Genomic DNA, 21,719 nt, shown 5'->3' with positions numbered 1-21,719 from the left:
CCTGATGGATAGGAATGCTTCATGATCCCTGTTTCTTCAAGATCTTCTGATATTTATGTTTCTTACCTAATTTAGTTATGCAGAAGTTTCTATTCTTTTCAGACCAAAATGGAGCCCCTATAATAGGTATAAGTATTAGTAATATTATAAATATTAACAGTGTGTGTGGACAGTGTGTGTGTGAGAGAGACAGACTGCACTTTCAAGAAGGGAATGTTAAACAGAACATTGAATCTGTGTAAACGTACCTTATTTACCATATATCAGGTCAGTTTCTGGCATTACACAATATATTTTGTGTTTATGAATTCTCATAAGAAAAACACCTTATACCCATATACAGTATTCGGCCAAACATTATGTGTACACCTGACAACCACATACATATATGTTCTGTTAGAACATCCAATTCCAGATTTATTCCCTCTGTCTGCTCTCTTATGGTAACCACTCTTATGGTAAGGCTAGATTTCCACCAGACTTCGGAGCATGGCTGTGCAGGTTTGCTCATCCAGCCACAAGATCTTCCATGGTTTATCTTTAGTAACCCCTTTATCCTAATCATGGTCTAACTTTTTTTTTTTTTAAATCATGGGCTGTGGTCTAAAGCCTCACTGAATGCTTCTGACAAATTACAGAATAATCAAGATGAAGCATGCTTCGAATATTTGTAGTTCACACATTCTGCTCAACACCCAAAAGTTCATCTTTATTTATTTAAAAAAAAAAAAAAAAAAAAAATCAAATAGTTGACAAAAGGTTTAAGTGAAACAGAACACTCAAAAATCTATCATTTTAATGCATGTAATTTGTTGAGGAAAAACCTGAACACTAAAAATTTAGAGGGCCATGAACAAAATGTGTTTATATATTTAAAAAAAAAAAAAACATCCTATGACAAAATTTGGGCAAACTGATTCTATTAGTTTCAACTTGTTAATAAATACTCCATTTATAAACTATAATCATCATTATTAATTTTTTGGGGGGGTCAGAATAAACACACAGCTGTCATTTCACATCCACCATTCACAGAGGACCCAAATCACAAAGGATCTCTGAGCCACAGTCACATATAGCAGGGACCAGACAGTTATCAGTGCATATCAAAATGTACCTCAATCTATTGATAAGGACACTATGGAGACAGTCCATGCAAAGAAAATCAAGGTAAAATGTCTGAATCCCTTTGGCCTTCACTGAGATATCAAAACTGGCCAAATTGTTTTGGCTAGAAATAATGAGTGAAGGTTATGGCCCTGGAGTCTCATGTGCGTCGCGTCTTGGGTCGTTTGGGTGGACGCTTGGCATCCTCCACGACCTGTCCATCATTACTAGTCTGTGCCAGGCTCCGGACACCCTGAATGCGGCTGAGCAGCTGCAGGAAAAGTGGGATCACCTGCAGGCCACAGAGTGCATACCATTACTCCATCAATCATGATGCTAAAGGAATTGATCAACTTTAAAACTAGTCATTTACCCAGAAATAATAATTAAAAAAAATAGATTTTTTATACATAAGTTTACAAACAATTTTTTTTACTTATGAATTTCTGTGAATTTTTCTAAAGGAATCCAAACACTTCAGAGATATAAACAATGTGAAATGGTGGCTGGTGGTGATATGAGATGGGTGAGCTAAATTTAACATCTGTCAATAGCTTGACAATGAAAGAGTTGGCCAATACACCATCTTCAAAGGCCTTATTATTATTAGTAGAAGAAGTAGTAGTAGAACTAATAATAATAATAAACAATATATACATAAAATATCTGGATATTTTGGGACATTTGTTAAACGCTGTAAATGTAAGTATATAGAGAGCTGCATTAGTGACTGATAATATTTGAAATGAAATCTATCATATTTGAAAAAACTATGAAAGTTTTTTGACAGTTTATTTGAAAAAACTTCTTTTGGCTCAGAGTTGATTGAGAAATACTGAGGAAAATATCCAGAGGGACATACATTTATATCTCATTTTATACAACTGAGGAATTGATGATTAGGGGCCCAGCAGTGGCTGCTTGGTGGACACAGGTCCAGTTCACAACCTTCTAGGTCTTCTAGTAGTCCAACACCTTAACCACTGAGCTACCCACCCCCAAACGGGTAAATGATATCAAGTGATCACTAAACTAATCACGCTAACCAGAGAGGATATTATGGTGCATGAAACTGCGTCTGCCAAAATTGTCAAGCAAGGTAAAAGTTAGTCATTGTCTCATTTAATGGTGGTAGCTCAAGTGGTTAAGGCTCTGGGTTGTTGACTGGAAGATCAGGGTTCTTCCAACAAGCTGCCACTGTTGGGCCCCCAACCCACCCTGCTCCAGGGGCGCTGCAACATGGCTGACCCTGCCCTCTGACCCCAACCCCCAAAGATGGGATATGCGAAGAAAGAATTTCACTGTGCAGTAATGTATATGTGACAAATAAAGACAACTTAACTTAACTCATGTTTGACTCATTATGAGGATATCTTTTAATAGTTGTGAAAAGAGATTACGACTAAATCAGTTAAAAAGTAGAAAAATGCACTAGTGTGTAATAAGGGAATGAATATTTGGATAAAACAAACTGTCTGTATTAATCTGCTATACCCTAAAGAACATTAAACAAATACTTACCCTTTCATGATTATACACCACCAATAAGAGCAGTAAAGTTAAAGGCAGTGCTATATATGATCCCTGTGCAACCTCTTGATCTGGAAGCTTTCGCTGTGGAGAGCAAATACAAACATCATTTACAAATCACCTACAAATCTGCAAAAACACCCTACTTTCCTAACCATAGACCATTTTATGTGTACGTACAGTAGGGTTGAACGTGAGTGTCACATGTTTGTGGTATCCGGAGGATGTGAAGGAGACTTGAGGAAGTTTAAAGTCATACTGGGAGCGAGGAAGAGTGGTGTCCAACATTAAAACATAACTCTGCAGTGAGAAAACAAATACACACATTAGTATGCAATAATGAATGTTTAGCATAAAGTATAAGCAGTCATTAGTGTGTGTGTGTGTGTGTGTGTGTGTGTGTGAGATGGGGAACAGATTTACCTCCCCATCACGTGGGAGAGGGGAGAAGTGGAAGAAAAGTGACTGGCCCAGTGACACACTTTGGAAGGGACTGTCAAGGTTGTCACTCTTGTAGAGCTTCACCTGGGAATGAACACAAGATTTACAAATCCCAAATCCAAGCTAACAGATTTCAATATTCTTAGTAGAAATATTCTTACCAAAAGAGTTGGAAGATGCTCGGATGAGGTTATAATATTGCCACTGAGGTCAAACTGATTAATTTGTCTGAAGGCGATGATGTTGACTCCGTCTATGTCACTGCTACCCACCTACAATATAAACAAAAACATTTGCCATTTATAAATGATTGAAATGTTGAAAACCTGTAACTAATAGTTTAGTTATGGCTTTTTTTCGACCTCTATGGTTTTGTGCTGAGGAAGTGCTCTCTCTATGTGGTCGTTGCCCTCTCCACTCAGCTGAATGACATAAGTGCACCCAGGCTAGGGGGAAAAAGCAATCAATACAAAGTAAATGACTACATCTGTAGTGCTGAAATACAGTACATGCAGTGGCATGCTAGTAGCTAGATAATCTAATCCACAGAACCTTGAAGAGCACCGGTGGGATCACTAAATTAAACATATTTACTCTTTCAACGAAGGTTACAAGATGTAATTTGAAGGTTGCAAATGGCAGCAGGAGCTCTGTAGCTGTTAGATATTTCCATATTTATTCATACATTCTGCACATTCTCTAAAGACAACAATTAAAGCTAAATTTCTGATTTCTCGTATTCATCACTTTACTTCAAAGTCTTCAGCGTATAGCCAAAAACAAAAGAATTGGTCCTGCATTTTTTTTTTCAGTACTTTCAGAGGGGAAGGAAAATTCATCAGCCATGCACATGCATAATTTTTTGCATAAACTGTGCAAACACACATTTCTAAGAAAAGGATTCAATTTATCCAGATATTTTTGTTCATCAGGATGCACAAATATTTAGAACTACTTCTCACTATGCACATGCAAAAATTCTACTCTACTAGTAGGAAAGTGTAATTGAGGATAAGCTGACATTGAAAAGATTATATCCCACTTATTGTCAACCTTTTTCACATAAATGACAGCAAGTCTTACCAACAGTCCTCGAAGTCGGAAACGGCCCGCTTCATCGGTCACTGTGTCTTCACTGTACATGCTGCACTCACCCTGGCCCACTGCCTCTACAGCCACCCCCTGCTCAGCATCACTGCCCAGAGACTGCACTGTCCCATAGCAACTACAGACCCAAAAAGCAATTGAATCAATACCAAAAAAATGGTACAATGGTCACAACACATCTGACTCAAATTCTTTTTTTCTTTTTTTTGCCCAATCATCTCAACGTTTCAAAAATAGATACCACTGGATCCTGATTGTGTGCCAGTCCTTCAGTGACGATAGTTTAGTGATCATTTTCATTTCATTTAAACAAACAAAACAAAAAAACCCCATACATTTGATATTGTATAAAAGACTAAAATTGTTAGCTTAATGAGTTACAGCATAACGTGAGGTCCAAAAGTCCACTAGACATTAGTAAAAATGCTTCTATTCTCATTCTTTTTAAATTTAATACAAAATTATTAATTAGAAATGATGCACTATATGACTAAAAGTGGAATACACTTAAAATTTATATGCAGAATTTATACATTACTGTATCGCTGTGATAATGTCGATTGTTAAGTGTTATACTAATAATAAATAAACCTGAAAGTGGGAAGGCAGTCTAAACATGTACTGACTACTTTCTCTTTTGAACAATATGGCCAAATGTTTCAGACATCTCACAATCACAAAGACATCCTACACAATTTTGTGCTCATGATGACCAGGCGTCTACAAACTTAAACATAAATTATACCGTATTATCAACAGAAAATCTAAATATTAACAGGTAGTTTAGAACTTTTTAGTATTTGCCATATCCCCCTTTTATTCTAATGGCAGAATGCACGCAGGCAAGCATGGACTCCACACGTTTGTGTGAAACATGATGGTCCATCTTAGATCAAATCCACTGGAATAACATCTGGACACATGCTTCCATGGAGGTGATCATACACAAGGAATCTGTACAAAGCAGCCAAAGTTCAATACCACAAATTTTCTTAAATTTAAATAGTGACAGTGTAGAGTCCTGAATATAATGTAGAATGTTTAAAATTCAAGATCTTGAACATTTCCTTTCTTTGTTTTTTTATTTCCCCCTAAACCATTAAGTTTTCTAGTTCCTGTACCTGTATGCAGTTTTAAAGCCAATGATTGGGATACGGAGGCTCTGGCCTTCTTCTACTGTGATCATCTGAGCGGTGGGCTCAAAGCGAAACTCCTTCATCATGGGTTTGAAGTAGTACTGCCCAGGACTCTGTTAGGGAAGTTTTAGGTTGAATGCACTGAATATCAGAGAAAAGCACTGTTTTCAAAGATTCATTACTTTAACCCTTATATAATAGCAGCTACTAAGTAATCTTTACACAGAATATCAGTACTGCAGAAGAACAGTGCCCAATAAACAGTGAGTAAAATGGACCTATCCGATAAAAGGATATCCTTTTTCTAGTAAATGATGTATTGTTGAACATTGATATGGGCCAGCTAAGTATCGTGAATTTCTCCACATTGGATGTTGTTTACCAGGTTGTTGAAGGTCAGGAGTCCTGTGTCCTGTGTGAGCAGATTGGATCGGAAGTTTCCACCACTGAGTGAGAGAAGCACTCCGCTGAGAGGCAGGCCATCCTCTGCCTTAATCTGTGAAAGAAAAACAGACTGATGCAAACACTTCCCTACAGATTCTCGAATTGATGAACGGGATAGCTGCTATCCTACTAATGGAGTATTTTCTGTGCTTGAATTTAAATTTTGACATACCTATGGCATAATATTAGGTTTGTTTACATTTTTACAATTGCCATAGTTCATGTAAATTAATGAAAGACATGCGAGGGCACACTTTCAGCCTTACATGTCCTTCAGCCTTTTTTTTTAAATTTTAATATGTGCAATGTCAAACGGAAGAAAACAGAACAATGGATTTTACTTTGGTTTAGCTCAGCAAATGGACTAATGGGTGTGACCATATATTATATTATATTATATTATATTATATTATATTATATTATATTATATTATATTATATTATATTATATTATATTATATTATATTATATTATATTATATTATATTATATTATAATATAATATAATATAATATAATATAATATAATATAATATAATATAATATAATATAATATAATATAATATAATATATTATAATATAATATATTTTCAATAATGATTTTCAACAGAGATATTTTAATTAGTAATTCATTTTAATTAGCAATTAATTAATTACTAATTAATTTTAATTAGTATTAAGACTCTTTTGTGGCACTGAAAATTGTAGTCAGCTGCATCATGTTCACTTTAATTATCCTTGAGATGCATTTAGAACTCAACTGTAGTAGACCTGTTGCAAAAGGGGTCTAAAAGGGGCCACAATTTACATCGCAGGGCCGTCTGGCTAAACAGGGCATCCAGGAAGGAAGGACCTTAGTCAGGGAGGTACGAAAAAACCCAGCAGTTATTCTAAAACACCTCCAAATGTCCTCTGCAATGATGGGAGAACAGTCTGGACAGAGAACCTGCTCTGTAGCACTCCATAAATCAGGCCTTTATAGCAGAATGGCAAGACAGAACCCACTGTTAGGCAAAAGTCTTGTGATGGCTTTTGGTATATAACATGCTTAAAACGATTTACTGGTCTGATAAAAAAAAAAAAAAGACTGGGCAGAACAGTGAGCACTATGTCTGCCAATAAGGCACTGCGCACCCGCCCTAGTTAATAGCATCCCTACCATAAAACATGGTGCTGGCAGCATCATGCTAAGGGGATGTTTCTCAGCATTAAGGACTGGGAGAACATTTGAATGACATAAGAACACTTTTAAAGTGAACCCTCTCCAGAGCACACACAATAATGACCTAATTTCTAGAAAATTGAAATCTAGATTTGAATTCTAGAAATCTGTGACAGTCTATTTTTCAAAATCTGGTGATATACTCAGTGCAACATTACCTCAAAAGTCACACCTGCCAGTGCAAAGGCTTTAAAGTCTTCTAGTTTTCCCTCCACTGGAGTCAATACAAAGCCCTCTTTACTGGCACTAATGTCATAGTGCAAGTCACTGTGCAGAGGTCCGACACTGGAAGAAAAATCAGTAAATGTAATGATGTCAAAGCATGTTTAATATCACATATAATAATACTAAATTATATTTATATCTGTAGTATATTTTTTTAAAATAATTTTGCAAGTAAATTTTTTAAGGTTTAAAAAAAAAAAAAACTAAAATTTTTAGGGTTTTTTTTAGGCCCAAGTAGCATTTCCAAGTTAACCTATGAACTCAAGATTGGAAATGAATGTAATGTACTAGGGAATTACACAGAAATGTGCAATTTAATAATAATCCACATGTAATAGGAGGCATCAGGGTACTTGGACTCATCACTTACTAATTTAACAATTAACAATCAGAAAAAATGGAAGATTAATGCCACTTTGAGGATTAGACAAACACATAGTGAAAAATCTTTGAAGGACAGGAGAAGGAAATAATAAAACAATTATTTATATTAATGATATAATAACATTTTACATAATTTTTTAATATATATATAAATATCGCACAAGTGTGATTAATTAAGCAAATGTTAATACAAAATTAACATTTTAGAATTTAGTACCTGTAGCTTCCACTTATGTCAGTGAGCACAGTGATAAGAGGCTCTGCATCTCCAGACTTCCTAATGGAAATCTCCACACCCTCCAGCTCCGGAGTCACCTGACCCTGAAGGAAGAGACCTGCTCGCCCAGTGATCTCCACCATCTGACCTGGACAGCTCTCTGGCACAGAAGACAATGAAGTAATAAGTCTTCAATTTTTTTATAGCATAATACCAAATAATACCTTCTCAATTATTAAGAACATCAGTTATAAGCTTCACATGCATGCGATCCTACTTACAGTAAAAAGTGTGAATGGAAAAGATGAAGGGTCATGTGACAAGGATTAAATCACCTTTTTTCCCCCAGATTAAAATGTGTTAGTTTAGTTAAAACTTCTAATAACTGCAATTTACTTTATTACTCTCAGTTCATATTCACCTATAGTAATCTCTTATTTAAAAAAAAATAAAAAATAAAAAAATAAAAAAAGACATGTTAATCTTTAGTAACATTGTAAAGTGGGTATTTACAAGTATACTGTTCAGACACGAACCTCCTGTGATCGTAGCTTCCACTTCAGGTGGGTAAAAAAGAAGTTCTTTGGATGATGGTGTAACTGTGATCTTTTCTCCAGCTCTAAAAAAACAGAACAAGTCAAGTCAGAGCAAGTCATAATACCGGACGCATGCAAGTCTGCAAGGATATCTGCATAGAGCGAAGGGTCACTGTAGAACTAAATACATTTACTGGTGTGGAAGTAAAGGGGGGAACAAAAAGTTGGCCACCGTATGATAGACCGTGAAAGAAGATGGCACACAGATTTATTTATTTTATTTTATTAGTTTATTCGTTTCGCCAAAAGTGAATATTACCCTAAATGTATCCTAATGGCTAAAAGCATTAACAGGGTAAATTAGGAGGTTAGCATGCATTTCCACTCAGCCTATAAAAGGGAGCACTAAACTAAAATAGGTGAGTTCATTTATATTTGCAATCCACACAGAGTATTTCATTAGGCTGTTTTAGACACTAGAGGTGGTGAAAGGAAGAAAGAAATGAGGAAAGACAGACAGCCAGAAATACTCAAAGCAGTCTGTCTGGTACCAACATCCTTGCCACAAACATCCCACAGATCATTTTCCTTTATTCTGCTGTTTGATGTGCACATTACCTGAAGTTTCTGGTCTGTATCTGCATTTTATGCACCATGCTACTGCCACATGATCGGCTGATTAAATAACTGCATGAATGTGCATGTGTTTCAAATAAAGTGGATGGTGCATGTATAAATACACTATATAGCCAAATGTTTTTGGACACCTTTTTATTTTTAACATCCTATTCCAGATTTAATCCTTTATTTTTACTCCTGTAATAAATTCCACATCTCTGGAAATACTTTCCACTAGATTGTGGAGCGTGGCTGTGTGGATGTTTTCTATTCAGCCACAAAATTATTAGTATGACCAGGCATGGATGTTGGGTGATGAGGTTTGGGGTGTAGTCAGCATTCCAGTTCATCCCAAAGATGTTCAGTGGGGTTGTGGTCAGGACTCTCAAATTCTTCCACAACAACCTTGACAAATGAGGTCTTCCTGGAGCTTGCTGTGTGCACAGGGGTATGCCTGTAATGCTGGAAAAGGTTTGGGCCACTCCATTCCAGTGAAGGGAAATCTTAACGTTTCAGCATATAGAAACATCTTAGACAATTGTGTGCTTCCAACTTTGTGGCAACAGTTTGAGGAAGACACAGTTTATGAGTATGCTAGTAAGGTGTCCACAAACCTTTGGCAATAAAGTGTATGTACAATTTCTTATTAAATTAAAAACATTAGTGTGCGGTCCAATGACAGGAACCCGTGCTCTCATTGCTGCAGCCCGGGTTCGATTCCCGGGTAGGGTGCTAAAACCAGCCACTGAAGGGTTAACTCTCAGTACCAGTCCCAAGCCCGGGTTAAATAGGAGGGTTGTGTCAGGAAGGGCATCCAGGGTAAAACCTGTGCCAAATAGACCAGGGAAAAAAAAGCCTGGCTAAGAATAAACTTCTCACCGTGCCCAGTAGGAGAACTCGTAGTGGAATGGCTCATGGAGCTCATCAGGTTTCTCCTTCACTGGTGGTCCCATGTCCTCTCCTCCTCGCTCTTCCCGCTCTTTCTTGCGAGCTGCAATCTCTAGTAGCTGCTGCTCATGCCGCTGTTCCTCAATTGAGCGCAGAGGTCCCAGGACCAGAGCAGGCTCACTCTCGATGGATGACCTGAGATCAGAAGTATGTTTACTTTTAAAATGCTCCCATCCCTTTTAAATGATAAATCACATTTCTTTTTACTCCTCACTCACTTTATAGTAACAGTGACATCCAGCATTTTGTCTGTGGTAATAAGTCCAGTCATGTGATGCCTGACAGCAGTCAGGGTTAAGATACTGGGAGCAGATCTGGATTTAAAAAGAGAGAAAAATAAAAACAGGGACAGAGATGAAGACTTGTGGTACAAAATTCAGTTCAGACAGAAATATAAATGGCGGGTCCATTTGCTGTCATGGTGTGCTGCTGTCTGTAAACATTATTTTAAAAACGTTCCAGCTTTAGTTCTTTAGACTGCCCAACTTTCTTCTGGATGTGAGGTCACTCTCATGAACACATTTACATTTACATTCCAACTTCCTATCCAGTTATGTTGAATGTTTGTGGGTTCTTTTACTGCAATCTGAAGCAGAGACATTAAAGTAAATGATGTTTGAAGAAACACGTCTTCTTAAGGAACAGCTGAAGTTGGGGTTTGTGGCAAGTCTCTTATGGGGAGAAACCACTAATGTTTACAAAGTAATGTCTATTTGGTCTAATCAGTTCATTAGAAAGCTACTTTATCTGGGTACACAATATAGCAGACTATTGTAACGATAATGACAGTATTTATATTTGAATATTTACCAGCTCTGGAATAGTCAATAATGATAAAAAACAATAAACCTCTCACTTCTATAGTATCAGCCTACCTGCAGGTAGCTTTACAAATGGCTGAGAGATTTGTAGACTCATTTCTTGCCACATATTTGAAGGTTACGCACTATATAACATGCATTTAACTTCGCTACATGGTCTGTGACTTCAAACCACATCTAAAAACTGACACAATAACCTGGCTGTAGGTTTGGCATTTAATAGCCATCCAATGCTAGCAGAGTGTGTTGTGTCTCATTTCACTTGTGAAGTGCTAAATTAATCAGCACAAGGCATTTCCTTATTAACCATATTTAATACGGTTTAATAGTAAGGGATTCTAACCAGTTTAAGCATATACATACGTGCTGTAAGTGTAATAATCCTGTTCAAACTGATGGCAGGAACGTGGAGTCACTTTGTACACACCTACAAGGAGCAAGGCAACAACGTCAGCAGTTGCATAAGATATAAGCGCATTCTATACAGCTGAAGAAAATAAACATCAAGAGAAACCTGGTTTAGACAGGCAGAAGCGATTGACTCCCTTCGAGAGATTGTAGACACCAACATTCTCAGGTTTGCTGCCATCTTGAAAGAATTCCTTAAGGACAATACACACACAGGGCATGTAATATTCATGGGTGCATAAGGAGGATGTGAAAATGAATGCTAACACACTTAATGTAAAAATGTAAATTAAAAAAAAGAGGAAAATTATCTCACCAATGTGATGGCATGTGACAGAGAGCAGCGCAGCATGTAGCCCGTCTGTCTGAACTCCACTCCTTCTATGTCCGAGTCCAGCACCTCCACTTCGATTGTCTTGTGCTTCCAGCACCACTCCTCATGGGTAATGGACACTGACAGACAAAGCACATGTGTTAAATGTTAAACCTGCCTCAGCTCTTGCACTACGTTGCCAGAAGAGTTTCCTGTGTCACACAGCGCTGTGATTTGTTATGATTCATTGCAAATATATTACTTTCTAAAGAGTTCATTGAGGTAAACTAACATTTCCTGTGACACCATTTTTAAATGTAAAACTGTCGAAATCACAATGACTAGCTTGGACTTCTCAACTCCAAAAAGCAAACATTTACTAAATCATCAATAAATGATTTGTGAATGGATGAACCATGACCAGGATCCTTCGGAATGTGATTTTGAGAAGTCAGATGTCTGGAACTTTCTCTGATGTGCATCATAATCTTGTTAAATGCACTTACACATGAAAGACACTTAAACCTTATCATAGTTTGTATGTTTACAATTTCTTAGCATCTCTATTGAATGTGGTGCTGGAGTTAAACACAGTCTAAAACAAACTCAGCCTGGTTCACTGTTGAGAAGGAAGGGAAAGTTGAGAAAGGACAGTACAGATATGGCTGGATGATTTAACTATCTAAAGGATTATTTTTTAGCTTGGGTAATGCATTACACTGATCGGTATTCACTTGTTTAGGTTAAAACGTGTAGATTGTATTGATCCCTGGGATTAAATGTCCGTTACAACCCGAATTGTTACTCGGATCATGCAGCAATGCTGATGTTAAATCATATTTCATTTGAGTCCCTGGCCTCAGGGGACATCCAGAAACAGACAGCAGTGTTTTAAATGATGTTTAGCGTCAAGCAACCTTAGCATCTTTCTGTGCATTCATTTTTAAACTACCTATACTGTGATGGTTAGGTTGGGTAACTTAAAGCAACACAAGTGTGTTCGAAATGCATCCTCTGCGTATGTTTATACCATAACATTTGATCAACCTCAACCAGAAAAGCAACACAGCAGATACACACACACACACACACACACACACACACACACACACGCACACACGCACACACAGGCAAAAAGGAACATATTTCATGGTTGATGTCAACATAAGGATGACCTTTAGAATTGGCTTTCATCTTACCTTTGTATTTTCCAGGCAGGACTTTATTGAAGGAGAAGCTGAGTACTTCGCTATTGCTGGAGAGCTGAATGTTTTGCCTCTCACCCAGTCTGCTTATGGGCTGGAGAGTTACTACCAGATCTCCACACGCAGCTGAGGGACATATAATAGATATATTATATTATTATATTATTATTATATATTATATATAATAGAATTACTCATTAAAGCTGAAATACAAAGCATACGTCTCGTTCATTTCTTTTGTTTAACCGTTTATTGAGTGGTATTACTTTGTGCCTGCAATACATGGCACTTTGCTCTCGCTCACCTCAACAGCATAAAATATTCTTGTATTGAAGAAAACAGCTGTGGTTATTATTTGTGAAATACAAATAAATCGCTGTCATTTCATTGTTTCAGTTCAATAGAGCAACAAAAGTACACAAGCCTTTTTTTCCACAACTGATGACCTTAAACTCTGAACGCTGCTTTAAATGACCATAAACATTTGAAAGCAATTCCTTCTTTTCCTAAATTTAAGTTCAACCACCTGCTAAAACTTTTGCAGAATACCTTTATGTACACAACATCAAAACCTTTTATATTCCAACAGTGTCCAGATATACCACTATTCAGCTACACCTCCAACTCAATATATTACTAGTTGTTATACAACATGCAGGACTTACCCAAACATGAGACAGTGCCAGAGATGGTTGCTATGAACTGGGTGAAAAGCAGGTTACTAATTGGGCGGTCAATCAAGGAAACATCGAGAGACTGAGGCTGCAAAGCGAGTCCAGCCTTTACCTCAGCCTCTGGTAATGTCACCTATAGACAACGATGAAGCATAAAATTAGCAAAGGAATGTATAATTCCATTTCAGATTCAATTTTAGCTACCTTGTCTGGATGTAGGACATTTGAATGGCTTGGAAACTGTAATGCCTACATGTGAACAGTGTAATACCTGTATGCTGTAGTCTCCGGGTTTGGCTTGGAAGCAGAATACTCCCTGGTGGTTGCTCTCAATCGTGCGGATCACAGCCTGGTCACGTCCTTGAGCTGAGAGCATGACTTTGTAGCGCCCTAGCTGTTTAATACCCTCTGGTAGATGCGCAATGGAGATCTGACCACACATGCTGAATCTGGGAATAATAAATAAGGAGCATATTTACTTTACCATGATGCCTGGTTAGTAGCACATTTCATTCTCTTCTTCATAACATGACCACCATTTATTTTTGCTAGATTTTAAAATGTTATATATCTGCTTTATTTTTTCCAAATTTAAGAAGTATTATTTCCGTTTTTGTCTCTGAAGATTGCTAAAACATTAAAGCCCCTGTAGCCCGGCCCCTATATTACTGTAGTGTATATAAGGAGCTGATTATTATTTGAAATCAGTGATCAGTTTGATACTACACAGCCATATTAATCAATATTGCACAAAAAAAATCAACCCGTCCAGGCCTCACCCTGCTGTAATAATGTCGGGCAGCTGAGGGGTGCTGGGTGCGATCTTCACAGTGATCGGCTCGAAAAACATGAGCTCCTTATGAGTGCTGATGGTGTAGGTGCCAGTGGTCATATTCTCCAAACGGAATGAACCATCCTCTTTAGTTTGCACTGTGGACAACAACACAGAGACAATGAGTGACAATTCAAAGCATATGTAATAATGCTGAGAAAGGGAAACAGGTACACAAAGGTTACAAAAGTTACCATCTATAATTGTTGGATCAGGTGGTTACCTTATCACTGACTCAATTAAAATGCAGATTAAAACTACCATCTATCAAGCTCTTTACTCTAGTGGTTCTCCTTCTGATGTATTTGTCTCCCAAAAAAAAAACCCTTTGCATCCACCCTCCCTCTATAATCATTCTCTAGCATCCTCCGTTTCTCTGCCCAGAAGACAGTCTACCCTGAAACCCTTTGTTGGAGCAATAAACTACTGTTGTAAAACACGTTGCTTTACACAGCTTTCCAGAACAGAAAAGAGCACGGCAATGCTGACCACAGCTAAGTGAAACTGCACACTGCCCAGCGAGTTCGACTTTTTTCTGCATCAGCATCACCTTTTAGCATCTTAACTATTGCTTTCAGCTCATAACGAAAAGAGCCATACAACACTGACCTTGTAAGAAATTTTTATTAAAAAGTAATTCTCAAAAACAAAAAGAAGAACAAGAAGTAGAGTCGATATGAAGTGAATATTACAGCTAAAATTCTACTAAATACTTTTCTGAGGATATGGATGTGGTTTTAACTTTAACATCAGCTGACCACTTTGAATTTAATTGTGACTTCTTTTATACAAAATTATTATAATTACCTTTAATCTGGTTGTTAAGGGTGACAACTGCACCTGCCACTCCTTCACCATTTGGGCTGTTCAAAACTTTTCCCATTACTGAGAAGCCCATCACTCGGAAAATTGGCTAAAAAGAAGATGGAAAGAAGAGAAAAGTGTGTGCATTACCAACAACATTCATGCTGCTACTGAAAGCAAACACTTCATACATTAGATATATATATATATATATATATATATATATATATATTTCTTTTTTTGAGCTGTGACCCTCATAAACCTTACCTCTAACTTCAAACTGTTGTGTTCGACTCTGAAATCAAGCCGGGATGGAGCAACGTCAAACGTGATCCATTCGCCTCTGTAATACGGCACCTGGGATTTCAAACAAATTCCATTATCTCACGATGCTACTTTTTCAGTATTTTGTGACACGGCAAAGATTCGAAGGGAACTGGATGATCATACCACTGTGTATTCACCACTAGGCAAGCATGGGAAGGAGAAGGTGCCATCCTCACGTGACTGTGCACTACACAGATACACAAGTGACGAATCATCTGAGGCACCATCTACAGGAGTGGAGCTACAGCCACTGATCTGCAGAAAATACAACGCACACGGATCATAATGGAGCTGGCTGCAAAGCAAATCACTGGTTTATATTAACATGCATGCTTTAATACATTTTGTTATGTTTTGGGGTTATATGTTCATTCATTCATTTAAAATCTCAAATAAAAATACTTGCAAGATTGATTAAAATATATATACATATATATAGTTGTAACCTGCAGATGAACTGATTAGATTTTGGAATTGATCCAAGCAGATCAAGGTCACAACAACTTTCTTCCTGTTCGTCACACAGATTTTATTTTACTTGTATGATTTTGCCAGAAATCTGTCTCTGTGCAGACGTTCATGCGGCCATCTATTTGAGTGATATCTCAAGAACAACTGGTAAAATGTTTGTAGGATTTATATGGAATTAATCATCGCAATCAGCAGATGAACTGATTAGACGTAGGAACTGATGCAAAGAAGGTCAAGGTCACAGGAAAAACAAATGTATAAAGTATTTTTCCCTCAAAAGCTTCCTTCTTGTATAGTTTAGATTTCAGGCATACAAATTAGCAACAAGAAGAACTAGATCCGGTGGTGGTGAAGGTGTACCAACAATGCCATTGGCTTGGAGATACTTGTTCCTAAAGTAACTGTTTATTTATAGGGACCTAAATGTTGGATGACATGATCAACATAATCATGGCCTGATAAGGATGTTTTTTAAGAAAAAAAAAATCATTAAAAGAAACTATTATAGTAAACATGTATAATTTTTATTTATATTTATGGAAGGAGTCTCCAGTGTCACTGCTTTTCAGCAGTCAGCAGTAAATCTGTTTTTTGTGGTGAATTCCAGTTTATCTGTATTAATCAATGCATTAATTATTTTTATATTAACTTGTCTTATTAGCTTCAAGAGAAAGTTAGTTTAAACCTGAATTTCACAGCCATCAAGTTGCTTTCTGGACATTAAAAGCATGTTCTTTAATTAGGAAAAAAAGCAAAGTGCATTAGAAATAAACTTTGGAATGTGTGGTTATAGGAAAATAATCAACTTCGGATTTGCACTGGGTCACACCACATCATTAATTTAGTTGATTACTTTATCTCAGCATGCCCCATTGTGTTTTTTTGTACCTTGCGTTCAAAAGCATGCAGGCAGAAGTGGAAAAGTGTCTTTGATAAAGATCTGACCGTTGAAAACACTCACCTCTTGCACAGTAGTGGTAGAGTAGAGAAGGAATGTAACCTCCTTCATGGGTTCACCATCACTTTGGACCTCACCAGAGACATCGTAGCCTTTAACCACTAGTGGATCTGCAGCCTGGGCATTGGCATTCGATACAACTACAGTGGTTGAGGTCTGTAGAGTAACACAAACCAATGGGTCTCTGTTAAACATGCATTTGTTAGATAAAAGCTTTCTGAGAGCTGTTAAACAGAAGATTGAATCTCCAACACCTCAGACAGGCGCTACAATTATAAGCATTTGGCTTGTACATAGACAGTTTTTAAATTACGCTCAAAATAAACACTTAACATGACAGGAAAAAGAAAGAGGAAAACATAGCTTAGCTATTAGAACACATGAGTTGAGACAGTTCACCTGTTCCAGGGTCCATGATGGATGAGACGCTGCAATTTCATAATTTCCAGGAAGCACTTTTTCAAAAGTGTACCTGTAAAATAAACACAGTCACTCAGTGTATAATAATTTTTCTGACTTGCTTTACACATCAGATATTAATGATTATATTATTCAGTACAGGGATATACAGAGTACATGGTTAGCCAGTTACACAATATATGGTCATAAGATTTCAAAATAATTTTCAGAACTTCCCAGCTCCAGATAAAATCTATAAAAGCCTTTCAAATCTATATTTATACAGAAATATAAATAAACATCAGACCTGCATGATGGTCTGGATAGTACACGTTCTGCTGCATTTTCTAAACCAGTGATGTGAAACAAACAAAACTATAAAGAAGAGATCGACTTACTGTCCTTCAGCCTGAGTGAGCACCATCTGAATGATCTGATCCTCTCCAGCATTCTTCAGGCTGACCTCAACGCCTGCTGGGCCTTGCAGATGACCTTTACTCAGAACCTGGAGAAAAGGCAGAACTCTTAAACTAAAAAAATAACAAGACTTAATCATGGGGAGAAGGGCAGTTAAGAATATTTTCCTTACTGTTCCTGTGACGGAGAATCCGGTAAAGAAGAAATTAATGTCCTGCTCTTTGGTGCATATATCAGTGAGGCCATCCACATGGATGTCCACAGTGTTCGGCTCTGCAATCAAACACAGTAACAGATGCAAAGTGTCAATAGTTAAAACGTCTCATCAAAAATAACACTGTATTTACTTTACTGGACACAGTTTTGTTGTAATCATATCTAATAATATAAAGACATATGTCTAAATATTTAAACATAGCAGCTGCAACATACTCAAGTACTAATAAACTAATTCTGTTTGAAGGAAAAGCAGGACCCATATACTGACTAGGCTTTATCAATAATAGAATAATAGACTAGACTTAATACTAATAATAACTACGGTGTTTATTTTATTTCATTAATCAGGACTACAACCTTGTGCTCGGGAGTCTCTAATGTAGGAAATGGCAAACATTGCAGCATATCTTACACTATATCTACAGTGAGTTCAGAGCTACTAATGAAAAACCATCACTTACCAAAGCTCCATCCCAGAGGTGGTTCTATTTTGATGACAAAATCACCCTGTAAGAAAAAACAACCACTGTTAAAACAGATAACAGCTTTGTTTTATTTATTATGCCACAAAAGACAACTATTTGCTAATATTTTGCCTGTAAGTTCTTACGTCATTCTTACAAGTTGTGGCAAAGATGGGTAATGTGCAAGTGTGTAAAACTCTAATTGTTCCTTGGCCACATCATTATATCATCAGACCTTTAGAAGCAGCAACTGTAATCAGTGTATGCTTTACATTTAACATATTCTATATCGATGAACAGCAATAATCTATAGTCCCTGAATGTACAGTTGAATTTACTCTAACTGAACACTTCAAGAGGTACACTATACTACTCGATAGGGCCTCCCTTTCCTCTCAAAATAGGCTCAAATCATCATGATAGGATATAGAAAACATTTCTTTATGGACCAGAATCTCATTCATATCATCATATCATGCAATTCTCATATACTCTCATGCTGCAACTCTCCTGTTCTTCCACATCCCAGAGATGTTCTACTGGATTCAGATATGATGACTGAGAAGCCCACTGAAAAACACTGAACTTAGTGTCATGTTCATGAATCCAGTTTGAGATGACTTGAGCTTTGTGATATGGTGCATTACCATGCTGGAAGTAGCCTTTAGATAAAGTGTGGCTACAATCAAGAACTCTTGCATATCAACTCATTCATGCAATTATATTCTACTTAATCTTATAGTTGTATTTGCATGAACAAGTAAGTGTACAGGTGTTCCTGATAACATGCATGAATATACACAGACAGATCTCTGGCCTTCAGGTTGGTTAATTCTTTAATAATAAATGCACAGGTGAAACCCAGGGCTCAAAATAGACAATCATAACTATTAATTTTTCCAACAATTAACCAGACAGGGACAACCTGGGCAACAAGAAAAATGAAAAGTAAACTAGAAAAAAAAAAAAGATCATTATTCGAACAAAAGGTGCAGAGACAAATTATGGACAAGGTATTTCTCTACGGAAAGATTTCTAGTTTTGTATCGTAAAAAACCCAGGATGTTTTTTAAACAGCAATCCATCACTTACTAGCAATCAGGACTGGTTAATCATGGTATTTTTTCATAAAAGCTATATGACATACACCTGACTATGCCACTTATATGTGCTTTTTAATCATCCCATTCCAGATTTAGTCCCTCCTTTGCTGAGGAAGGCTTTCTACTACATTCTGAAAAATGGCTGAGGAGATTTAAGCTCATTAAGCCACAGGAGTATTAGTGAGGTCTGGCACTTATGTTAACTAAGGTTGGTGGTACAGTCAGAATTCCAATTTGTTTCTTTAAGGTTCGGCTAGGTGAAAACCACTCGAGTTTTTCCACTCCAACCTTGGCAAACCAGGTCTCCATTTATTAAAGACACCCCCTGATGCCTTGGCTGTGTGCACAGGGGCATTGTCATGCTGGAATGTATTTGGGCTCTGCCTCTTAGTTCCAGTTAAGGGAAACTGAATGATACTGTATACAAATGTGTGCTACTGACAGTTTTTGGAAGAACCATATATTGGTGTGATGGTCAGGTATCCAAAAATTTTGGCCATACAGACTATAAGCAGAATAAATGCTGGGTGCGTATCAATTGTAAGGCAAAACAACAAGAATGATTGAAAAATTGTTAATTCTGGGAAGATGCTGAGACTTAGATGCTGTAAATGTCCGTGGAATATTGAGTGTGCTAAATCACATTATTCAGCCTCAAGCTTAAATTAAAAAAGTGTCTTTACAATAAATAAGAAAAAAAAAGGCTTAGAGGTCAAAGATGCAAAAGAAGCCCCTGGACTATTCTTTACTGGGAAAACAGATCAGCCGTAATTTCACATACACCGACCAGGCAAAACATTATGACCAGTGAACTGAACAACACTTGTTGATCACCTGTTAGTGGGTGGGATATTTTATGCAGCAAGTGAACATTTTGTCCTCAAAGTTGATGTGTTAGAAGCAGGAAAAATGGGAAAGCATAACGATTCGAGTGAGTTTGACAAGGGACAAATTGTGCTGGCCTGCAGTGGTCAGTATCTATCAAAAGGAAGGAAGGAACAGTGGTGAACCGGAGACAGGGTCATGGGCACCCAAGGCTCAATGCTGCATGTGGGGAGTGAAGGCTGGCCCGTGTGATCCGATCCAACAGACGAGCAACTGTTTACACCGACTGAATTTTCCAAGTATGAAGTTCTGAGTGTGTAGTTTATAATCTACATAATTAAGAGACAGCACAGTCTTACCTTGTCATAGAGAGGGATCATGAAGTAGCCATTAATAGGAGCGCAGTCCGTCTGATATTTCAGGAATCCTTGCTTAGTGTACAGCCTTATCTGAAGAATAAAAGTAAAACATTTAATCATAATTAAATATCTCGATGAGACACCGACTTTCTAGCTGCATGTAAGAGTAATTTGTTTCCATATTAACATCATGATGCAATTTTGTGTGGTTAATACTGAGGAATCAGTATATGTTGTGGTGTCTGTAACAAATGACATTTTCCTCATTGCTTGCTGCCACTGTTGTACAGTTAAGGTGTTTCGGATCACTTTAAAGCACTGGACCATCTTTAAAAACACTAGCTAATTGTGTTCCTCTGACACTGCTTGGTGTGCTGCTAACATTAGTTGCAATAATGCATCAGAACTCATAACTCGTGTCCTGATTGCCTGAGAGTGTAAAGAGCTGGGGCAGAAATCCGCTAAACCGAGCACCTGTGTCCGGAAATGGCTCGAGCTGTAGCGCAGGCTAACCGAGAGGCTAATCAACTCTGGCTATCTCTCTATATATACACAACGAAACTCACCTCGACGAGGGAATAATCGATTTCCACATCTGACTTGACAAACCCACCGCAGCCCACTAAAATATCATCGGCGCCACTCACAGACACTACATATAGAGAGAAAACTGCAGACACGAAGATCCTCCACAGATTAAGCCCCGCCATCATTCAGTCCCTGTGTAGAGTAGACAAGCAGTGCACATGGCTCTTGAAGGTCGAACCAATCATAACACAGAGACCAGATTTCTACACCAATCAAATTCGCCATCCCTACAGCTGGTCTACTCTCATTCGTTGCATTGGCTAAGGCTGAACAGGAAACGGAAACCGATCCCGGCAAAGGGGACGGGAATTAGCCGATAAGGTATACCCCCAGTACAGGCGCTGGATACACCTTGCCGGTCCTAGTGCCCGAGGTGCATAAAGTCAATTCGGTTGTCTTGATGAAATGTATGTTCAAAATTAGAAACATGTTGTTTATCCTGTTCCCAGTATTGTGTTCAACTATTGTTGAACTATTGCACAATTGGTCTCATACTTTTACACCTGTCTATCTATATATTTACTGTACTAGAATCTCTTAATGCAACTTGATTTTTCTTCACACACAGAGAGAGAGAGAGAGAGAGAGAGACAGAGAGAGAGACTCACAGAGAGAGAGAG

General features: G+C 37.5%; 1 protein-coding gene across 1 annotated transcript; it reads right to left on the bottom strand.

Moving 5' to 3' along the window:
- Positions 1-747: 747 nt before the first annotated feature.
- Positions 748-21,253, bottom strand: nomo (nodal modulator). The gene is made up of 31 exons (XM_058403921.1): positions 21,078-21,253; positions 20,512-20,601; positions 18,222-18,267; positions 17,714-17,814; positions 17,523-17,629; positions 17,125-17,197; positions 16,729-16,881; positions 15,420-15,551; positions 15,237-15,326; positions 14,973-15,078; positions 14,113-14,263; positions 13,605-13,782; positions 13,325-13,466; positions 12,654-12,785; positions 11,458-11,594; positions 11,248-11,335; positions 11,097-11,160; positions 10,131-10,226; positions 9,844-10,047; positions 8,347-8,429; positions 7,811-7,970; positions 7,143-7,269; positions 5,704-5,817; positions 5,307-5,434; positions 4,162-4,303; positions 3,441-3,524; positions 3,240-3,350; positions 3,061-3,162; positions 2,818-2,937; positions 2,629-2,721; positions 748-1,399 (listed from the first exon to the last, which is right to left on the bottom strand). The coding sequence occupies exons 1-31, from the start codon at positions 21,222-21,224 to the stop codon at positions 1,268-1,270; spliced, it is 3,633 nt and encodes a 1,210-aa protein (XP_058259904.1). The 5' UTR covers positions 21,225-21,253; the 3' UTR covers positions 748-1,267.
- Between the last annotated feature and the right edge of the window lie 466 nt (positions 21,254-21,719).

The sequence above is a fragment of the Hemibagrus wyckioides genome, linkage group LG11 (assembly GCF_019097595.1).
Source record: "Hemibagrus wyckioides isolate EC202008001 linkage group LG11, SWU_Hwy_1.0, whole genome shotgun sequence".
Classification (NCBI taxonomy): domain Eukaryota; kingdom Metazoa; phylum Chordata; class Actinopteri; order Siluriformes; family Bagridae; genus Hemibagrus; species Hemibagrus wyckioides.
Note: the sequence above shows the minus strand (reverse complement) of the source record. Positions and strands in the feature narration are given on the sequence as shown.